Source organism: Arachis stenosperma, chromosome 6 (genome assembly GCF_014773155.1).
Source record: "Arachis stenosperma cultivar V10309 chromosome 6, arast.V10309.gnm1.PFL2, whole genome shotgun sequence".
Lineage (NCBI taxonomy): Eukaryota > Viridiplantae > Streptophyta > Magnoliopsida > Fabales > Fabaceae > Arachis > Arachis stenosperma.
This window is the reverse complement of record NC_080382.1, coordinates 6,576,229-6,585,956: the sequence shown is the minus strand read 5'-3', so window position 1 is coordinate 6,585,956 and position 9,728 is coordinate 6,576,229. Positions and strand designations below refer to the sequence as shown.

Genomic DNA, 9,728 nt, shown 5'->3' with positions numbered 1-9,728 from the left:
TATTTCTATGGGGGTCCAACAAATTAATGGTGCAAGGCTCTTTTATTCTTTTGGTCTGAATCCAAGGCTCTTCAATCTATTACTTGATAGGTCACTCCTCAGAGAAAAGGCTCAATATGGCTCCTAAGCAATGCCTTACCCGACTTAGGCCCAAAAACCCAAGTAAAGCCATACCCCTAGACTCGTGTGCCATTTTGAGAGCACGACTCGAACTTGGCTCGAACGACATCGTGCTCCTTACTACAACTACTTACTCGTAAACCACTTATAACTTATAAGTACCCACCTCAATTAGCTTTATAATTCAAATAAGATAGAAACTCACTTAGAATTAGCTTTATGTAAAATTTTTAATTAAAAATAGTTATATAATTTAATATATTTGATTAAATTATTATCTAATAATTTTTAATTTTTAACTTCACATGAAATTATAAAATTACATGTGAGTATTCACCTTTAAATAAACTTATACTTTATTTAATAATATTTATACGCCTGCTTTTTTTTTTTTGTTTATCCAAACGGTATCCCTCAACCCGACAGGTTAAGAGCTAATCCGTTGCGGATCTGAGCTCAATTTTAAAGTCTGCCACTGGCCAATGGGTTGCTGCATGCACAAAGCGGGGTTCGAACTCCTGACACTTATTTAAGCGGATAAGTGAGCTGACCACTCGACACCTGCTCATTTTAACACCAAAATTTCTTATACTCCAAACTCCAAAGTTCAAACTATTGGACCAGTTCTATTTCTGGCCCATTTACCTTTGTTTGCATTTTTACTTTTTTGTTTTATTTTCACTGTTTTTTATTTTTTAAGAGATTTTGTTAAAAAAAAAAAAAAACCAAAAACCAAGATTTTATCATTTTTAATATTTTTTATTCATTTTTCACAATGCAAATCAAATATGTTGCCACTTTCCAATACCAGTTACTCCATACATAGATAAGACTCATACGCTAAGATAGCCAATTAAGAGAAAATTAGCATCTCCTACTCCAACCATGGGTGGTATTTTCAACCAAACTTGTATACAATGATACACATGATATCTATATAATCAATTTGTCAAAAAAAAAAAAAAGTAAATTACTAAAATATCTCAATTGCATTAACCATAATGTGTTATCTCACCAAATATCCTCCAAAACATGTCTCAAAAACCCAACACAAAAGGTGGCTCCAAAATATAAAACAGCGTATGAGAAACATCTACTACATGAAGCAGCTAGTATTTTAGTTAGAAGATCATCTTTCTCATCATGTATAATCATTCCAAAATCTTCTCACCCTTTCAGAGATTTCGAAACGGTAAACAGTTAAAAAGAATAACATACACCATGTAAATGTGTAGAGTTTCATCCGCTAGTGTTAATATTTGCAGCACAATTCAGACATCAAGCTTTTCACAAACCATGATGATGTCCCTCACCAAGCCCATATGCGTCCATATATTCGGCTCCATGGACGTGAGCATCGATATGGTGATCATGATCGTGGTGATGATGGTGATGGTGTATATGATCATGATCACCACTTTTTGCTTCGTCAAACATCTTTTGTATGTGTTCTGGGATGGGTTCTTCCTCAACTTTCCTCACAGATTTTGGTAGTGACAAGATAAACTCAGAAATCTTTTCAGCTATCTCATCCGGCGCATCCTCCTAAGATCACAATTGCATTAGTTTCAAATTAATTTTGGATAGTTAAAAAGGAAAAGAGCATCAACATACAATACATATAATAAATAGTACGGCAAAGAGCATATGAGCTTTCCTTTAATTAAAATTCTTTTGGCAAATCCAAAAACAATGTTCATTATTTCTTCCTCATCCCACAAACCATAACAAAGTATGGCATAGCATCTCTAAAGCTGCGTTTGGAAGGGAGACTAAAACTGAGAGATTGAGACTGGGAGACCGAGACTGAGAGATAGAGAATAAATTAAGTCTCTGTATTGTGTTTAATGTAAAATGTACTAGACTGAGTTATGTCTTAGTATTATATTTAGTTTAAGATAAATATGGAGATTGAGGAGTAGATTCTGAAATTGAAAAGTTAAATGAGGGTATTTTCTAAAAGAAATGTTATTAAAGTTTCAGTCTTCGTCTAAAAAAAATTCAATCCCCTTTGTCTCCACTTTCTTGAGGTACCAAAGGATTGAAATTTTGTGTCTCGAGACTAAAATTTAGTTTCGGTCTTTGGCCATCAAACACAATACACTGAGTCCCGGTTCACCAGTCTTAGTTCTAGCCTCTAAAATCAATGCTACCTAATCTCTGCTATTTTTCCTGAGTTACCAGTTTTGATCCTTTGTTTGAACTCTTCAAACAACTAATGTTGTTCTTCAATGCAATAAATGGGGAATAGGATAATGAAAGAAGCACTACTAGTACTACCTAATCTGTCATAAAAACCTACCAGATAGAAAACGGGCATAGAACCTATATGCACCCTGCAGTTTCTATCCATTTGCAAATCCAATTAAAACCTCTCAAAGAACAAGAAACTATGAAAGGAAACAAGCATATAACTGAAAAGAAAATACTATGCAAATACATGAAAGAAAAATTATTGCAATTTGCATGTGCGAAAGTTGTAGTAATAGAATAAGTTCTTCATTTGGGAGACTATTTAATTAAACAACAACAAAGCCTTATCTTACTAGGTGGGGACATCGATGAAGTGACTTAGCCCCATCATGTCTACAATGAGAATATTTAACTAAAATGGAACCTAATGAGATTAGAAAAAACCCTTTTAAGTTATTAAAACATAAGAAACCAGCTCAGAATATAAGCATTGCTTCTTTACTATATCAATAAAGGGTTGGGAACTTTCTAAAGTTCAACTTGATATTTGATTAATTTAAAATTAGAAAGTTCAATCAAACTATAACAAGTTTGAGACTCCAGAGATCTTTAGATGAATAGAGCATGTCACACTCACCACACTCCACACTCTAGTATTGAAATTATGGTTTCCAATTTACAATTCAAATGCCATTGCAGCAACCAGCTAACTCAGGTACTAACTAGAAAGAATACAACTTCCACAAACAAAAACAGAATTACATAGCCTTTCAGAGTTTCTATTCCAACCTGATTAGAAAGTAGCATCGTAACACAAACATTGTGCACGAGCATGATAGCATGCGGAAATAAGGTAGGCAATATCATTATTTTAAAGGCAATCGATTAATCAATCAATCAATCATTTTGTGCTCACCTGAGGCCACCGTCCTCCAGAATGTGTGACAAAATTTGCCTGTGGAAGAGCACGAGCGACTCGATTACCCTCATCACTCCATTCCTTAGACCAACCAGAAGACCACAGCACTTGCATTGGCACAGTTTTCAGGTTCTCTGAACCACCCCATTCTGCAATATCAAAGCTATAATTTAGCTTCTTCCCAATAGCGACAACTGCCTTTTCTCCATCCCTGCCCTTCAACAGCAACCTCTGTGCATCCGCATCCGCAACTCTAATCCTCTTGGAACAGCACATGTTCACTATCTTTGCAAAGGCCAAGGAGAACCCCAAAACCACTTCTCTAACCACAGGGTATTCCAGAACACAAATAGGGAGAGCTCCTGAAGTTGAGGATACAGGATCAACAAGGGTCACACTCCTTACCTGTGAATCACCAATATGAGTAGGATTATTAGATATGCTAGAACGGTTATGCTAGGGAGATAACTGTAATGCTAGGGAAATAATTCAAAGTTACCGTATTTAACTTAACATCTATAATTTCATACATATAATATGTAATTCCAAAATTACATATTTATTACATCTAATATTATGTATTTGTTTCAAAAATAATTAATGAATGTAAAAAATAAGGCAACTTGCGACTGATTTAGGCTGGTTTTTATTGTTTTCCAAACTTCCGTCGAGACCATAACCTAAAGTTACCTTATTTAAATCCATAGATGTCATGAGCTTTTCAACCCGGATGAAGTCTGGTCCGATAAGAAAGTGGCAATCATAGCTAGAAATATGAGCTTTGACCTTAGAAACATTCATTACAACCAGATTATCTATTCAGAAATTGAAAGGAAGTTTAAGTGGGAGCCTCCACCCAACGACACTTTCAAGGTCAACTGCGATGCTAGTGTTCTTCAGGGAGTCCAGCGAGCTGGTTTTGATTGTGTTCTAAGGGATGATAGAGGGAGATGGGTGTTGGGCCGTTCAGGTGCTCTTCCTTTCTGGTCTGTTTATCGTTGTGAGCTGCTGGCTTCTTGGGAGGGGCTGATGTTAGCCTGGGAAACTGGTTGCACGAGTATTATTTGTGAGACGGACTCACTCGATGCCTATCTTGTGTTGAGTAACATCACCAGCCACACAACACATGAGGTGAAGGATATTGTGTTAAAGCTCCAAGATCTTTTGTCCAAAGACTGGGAGGTCCAGTTCCATCTCATTCGAAGGGAAGCTAATGGTGTCACTGATTGGTTGGCTAAATCTGGAGCAAGAAGTGATTCAGCTCATGTTTCTTGGATCAAGCCTGGTATAGATTTGGAGCAAATCCTAGTGCAGGAGGCTGCTGGTTCTAGCTAGTTTGGCTTGGCTTGTGTTTTGTTTCTCTGTTTTTTTATATTTCCAGTCAAAAAAAAAAAAAAAAAAAAACCATAGACTCATGTATGTAACATCCATAATTACACTTATTACCTTATATTATTCAACTAATTCTAGCCGTAATTAACGAATGCAAAATGAGTTAAATTTGTGCTTATTTTCAATTGTCTCCCACCCATTTTTTATGCTATACTTATATATTAAATACAATGTCATTATTGCATAGTAAAATCTTTAACAAGTGATAATGTAAATTGAGGGATAAAAAAAAACAAATTTTCACATAAGAAAACTTGTAACATAGTAGCTATTCAATCCTTGAGATATATGAAAGCATAAGCATAATACTTAGTGCATCATGATAGCTCCTTACCAAGTGAGAATTCTGAGAGATCCAAGGAGCAGTGAATCCCAAAGCTGAATCATGCAGAAGCAAGTGAACAGGAGCAAGACCCAAAGAATCAATGACTTGCCCCAAAACCTTACCCATCTCTTGAGGCCCTAAATCAATAGGCTTAGACACTTTCCTCTTTGACATGCGAGCTAGAATCTCTTCATATGGAATCTGACCAGTTTCTACCATCTGATCAAACGCCCAAAACACTCCCTTTTCCTTGATTTCACTGTACACATACCAAAACCTCCCTAGAACCCCATTGATCCCTTCAACGGTAACTTCCATTGACTTATCCGAGAAACCATTTCCCGGTAGATCAATTGCAAGCGCGCGAACTCCCTTTGAGGCAAGAGAGTGTAAAACATGGCGGTAAGAATATGAGCTGAGTCCGAAACCGTGAACGATGAGGATGTTCTCGGAAACGGTGGAAGGGGAAGGTGAAGGTGAAGGTGAAGGTTCTTGGATGGTGAACAGTTCAATGGGGGAGTGATTGGGAAGTGGTTGGACCTTGACGGTGCGGCCATTGTTGTAGTGGTGGCAGACGGAGGTGGGTAAGCTGAGGAACCATGATTTGGTGTCTTGGGAGGAGAGAGAAGAAGAGAAGAAGAGGAAGTAGAGGATGATGAGGGAGAGAGAAAGAGTAAAGTAGAAGAAGAAAGAGAATGGGGAAGATTGAGATTGGGGTTGTGATTTGGGTTTGCGGGGTTTGGGTGGTGGGATCTTCTTCTTCGATGATTGTGGTTGTGGCTCTGTTTCTTCTTCTTCTTCTTTTATGATCGCCATGAAAATCAAAGGTGGTGGAAGCTTTTGTGTTTGAACAGAGTCAAAGTTTCCAACCTTGAAGAGATGCTCAAGTGAGACTGTGAGAGAGAAATTTTAAGCTTAATTAGTCTATTAAATTATTGGATAAACTACCAAAAATATAATTGAATAATTTTTTCGCCAATAAAAACGGTTCAAATTTTGTTATAGATAAAAATACTCTTAAATAATTTAAAGTATAACAAAAATATTTAATATTAAATATATATTTTTTAAAATATATTTTAAAAATTAAATTTTGATGCGATTTTTTAAGTATAATTAAAAAATAAAATATTATTATTTTTAAAATTTGGTAATTTTTCACCAAATATATATTTTTTTGTGATATTTTTAAAATATTATTAGTTGTTGACAAAAAAATTAATGAAATAAATATATACTTAGCAAAAAATTATCAAATTTTAAGAAAAAAAATTTCATTTTTCTAATTATGCAAAAAACTGCATCAAAATTCAATCTCTAAAGCATTTTTTTAAAAATACATATTTAGTGTTGTGCATTTCTGTCAATAACAAAATTTGAGTATATTTTTGTCAATGACAAAATTAATTTGATATATTTTTATGGTTTATCCTAAACTATTATTAAGAAGATACTAAGATGAAGATGTTCAAAATATCTTTTTTTAAAGATACTTAGCTGCCATAATTTAATTGGACATATTTATTAAATAATATAATAATTTATTCCTTAATAAACCATAACAAAATTGGTTCGATCCAATCTATTTATATAATTTGGATTAGATCATGTTTAAATATTTTTGAGAAAAATAATTAGATCTCTAATCTTTTTGTCCCAAAAATATTTAAATTTCTAAAGATTTAAAAATATATTAAATTTTTTGTTTTTTTTTTTTTGTTTTTTTTGTTGTCATAACATCTCCCAAATCGACAGGTTAAGACTAATTTATCGTGAATCTAAATTCTATTTAAAGGTCTGTCATTAGCCAAGACGAGCGAGCTAACCACTCAACTAATCTAAGTTGGTTAAATACCAAATTTTCTTAAAACCTAGAGTCTCAGACACAGGGCACCATTCCAAGAGATAAAACGTAACCTATCATATCAATAGTATGCTGCAGTAAAGTAGGACAAGTAAACTCCTAAAAAAAATTTTATGAGATACTTAAACCTCTAACTAATTATAAACGTAGACACATAAATTTATAATGAACCATCAAATATGATAAGTATTCCTAAATTTCAACATGCCACTGCATTGGTTACTGGCTTTAGTTGGTTCCTTGCTAGCATTAGTTAGTCTCGAATGGTGTTACTTATACCACTTTGATTGATAGACATGCAAATATAAAAAATTGATTTGACCTTGAAGAATTTTCAAGTAATGATCAACCAGGGTATTAGACCAAACTTGATCACATACAATACGTTAATCAATGGCATTTGTAAGATCCGCGATTTGGAAAATGTTAGAAAGCTTGTAATTAAGATAAATGAGAGGTTTAAAACTTGATATGATCATGTTCACAACACTATCAGATGGATATTGCAAAGATGAGGACATAGAGTTTGCATTAGAGATTAAGAAAAGAATAATTGAATAGGATTGAACTTGATCAGGTAGCTTTTACTGCGTTCATATAAGGACTTTATAGAGAAAAAGAAGGAGAAAGAAGAGCAAGAAACTGAGGCTGCCACCAACTAAGGCCAGCAACTAGTGCAACAGATATAATAACTTGTTGAAATTTAGGGATACTTATCTTACTTTATGGTTCATTACGCGCTCGTCGTCGCTGGTGGCAGAAGCAGCAGGTCCCAGGATTGGTTGTCGTTGGCCTCTGTCCGTGTCTTTCTCCATCTCTCTCGCTCTCTATAACTACTGTTATCATCTTTGATTTCTTCTCCATCACTTCTCTGTTTCGTTCTTATTTGCCCTGTTTTCGTTTTTTTTAATATGTTTCTTCTATTGGTTACAGGTGATAGAAGAGAATCTGTTGAAACAACTCTTAAATATTGAGATTGAGTAGAGTTAGAATCTTGCAGGTGAATTCTTTTGTTTAAAAAATCAGAGTTATGTATATTAGGCATACGGAGAATTTGTCTTACTTCTTTGTAGAACAAGTGATATGCTTGTGTCTTATTTCACTGTGGATTTAGTTAATCAAAATGTGTGTTGGAGTGAAGATTTGAGTGGAATTAAAAGTTATCAGAACACATTTGAATGGAATTGAAGTTTACAGATGATGGAAACCTTCTACCATTGTAGTTGATAATACTTTCTTTACAGGATGAAGAGCATTTTTGGGGGGGTAAAAGATTGTGCACCAAACCTCTCCCAATCCCCATTATATATAGTAGAATCCCCTTTATATGCTTTCCTTCACGTTGTTACATCTTGGTAACGTAATCTGTTCTGTCACATCTATCAATATCTTATACTAGTTCCATATTGGCAGGTCAATACTGTAAAACATGATATACTGAAGCTTTTTGACAGCATTGAGAAAAATGGTATGCATGGCTATGTAATTCTCATGCATGTCCTTTTGTAGCATTGGTGCTTCTCCTTTTAGTCATTTAAATGAGTATAGAATTGAGGGTTCATGGGTTAGATGCCTCTCTTTACTTGCCATGTAATGGGAAATTACAGTTTTTTATGTACTTAATGCCCAACTTTTCTGATCAAAGTATTCCGAGGGTAGATGCATCCTCGGAATTCTTGAATTTTGAGAGTTCATTTGATTAGAGGTGAGATTGTTGGATGTTTGCTTTAGTTCACTCGTTTCTAAAAGGTGCCATTTGGCATCAAAGTGAATAATTTTCTTGAAGATTCTTGCACTTTATTTTTGACCCATTAATGTAAAATATCTATTGGTCAGAATTACTTCTCATTATTACAATTAACTATTCATCTGACTTGATATGCTTTTGACAAACACACACATGTGCACTCACATAATTTAATTGATCTTGTCGTTCTTTGATGAGTCATACCTCTTTAAAAGTTCCATTGCAATTTATAAAACTGGTTTCTCTTCATTTATTAGATTATGCAGCTGAAAAGGCAACGGAAACAAAAGATAGCCACGGAAGCTAAAGATGCTAACAAGTAAGAAAGCTGGTGAATACACAGATTATGCATCACAGAAAGCAAAAGGAAGCAAAAGACGCAATAGATTAAGTTCCAGTGTTGCTTTTTAAATTCTAGTAGGAGCATTGGATTGTATTAAGCATATGAACATATTGTAAAAGCAATTATATGAATGAAATTAGATTGGCTGGTTTGTTGAACATTGGATTGTTGCACATCTTTACTTCTAAATAAAATGTTGTGATGGTTTTAGTGAATGATATATTGGCTGGTTTGCTGGAAATTAGACAAACATATGATTGTGCAAAGTTTTGTCTAAATTGAATGAAATTAGATTGACTGCTTTGGAGATTTATGCTTGCACAAATAAATTGAATGAAATGACTGCATGATAAGTGTGTCCATGCTAGGCTTCTGCCAAATAAATTGAACTACATTGCATATTAATTCTTATTGCTTATAAATAAAATCAGTGGAGCAGAACATTATTGATGCTAATTAATTCTTATTGCTGATGCATTAAACCAGAGGAACCATGCTAACTAATTCTTATTGCTAAATGGCTGCAATATAGTAGTGCAAGTAAACCAAATGTGGTAGGAAACTATGAGTTTGACAGATTGAGTACTTCAACATTATAAATTCACAAGTAATAGTAGGTTTCACCTAATAATAACAGCTTGGACATGCTTAACAAGTTATAAAATGTTTCACCTAATAAGTAATAAGTACTTGAACATTGTAAGTCTTAAATCAACCTAACTAAGTTCCAAAACATCATCTTAGACCACATAATAAGTTTCACAAGACATCACATGAGACAATTAGCACTAATTCTATCTGAGAATGGATCGCACTAATGCACTC

The 9,728-nt window shown here is 34.3% G+C and overlaps 1 protein-coding gene across 1 annotated transcript; it reads right to left on the bottom strand.

Moving 5' to 3' along the window:
• Positions 1-1,090: 1,090 nt before the first annotated feature.
• Positions 1,091-5,831, bottom strand: LOC130936675 (protein AUXIN RESPONSE 4). The gene is made up of 3 exons (XM_057866794.1): positions 4,959-5,831; positions 3,230-3,637; positions 1,091-1,665 (listed from the first exon to the last, which is right to left on the bottom strand). Exons 1-3 carry the CDS (start codon positions 5,763-5,765, stop codon positions 1,408-1,410), a joined length of 1,473 nt encoding a protein of 490 aa, XP_057722777.1. The 5' UTR covers positions 5,766-5,831; the 3' UTR covers positions 1,091-1,407.
• Between the last annotated feature and the right edge of the window lie 3,897 nt (positions 5,832-9,728).

Excerpts from the sequence above, each read along its gene's own strand:
- LOC130936675 (XM_057866794.1), bottom strand. The coding sequence starts at position 5,765 with ATGGCGATCATAAAAGAAGAAGAAGAAGAAACAGAGCCACAACCACAA. Across the intron at positions 3,638-4,958 it reads TCTCTCAGAATTCTCACTTG|GTAAGGAGTGTGACCCTTGT; the intron begins GTAAGGAGCTAT and ends GGTGATTCACAG. Across the intron at positions 1,666-3,229 it reads CTGGAGGACGGTGGCCTCAG|GAGGATGCGCCGGATGAGAT; the intron begins GTGAGCACAAAA and ends TTGTGATCTTAG.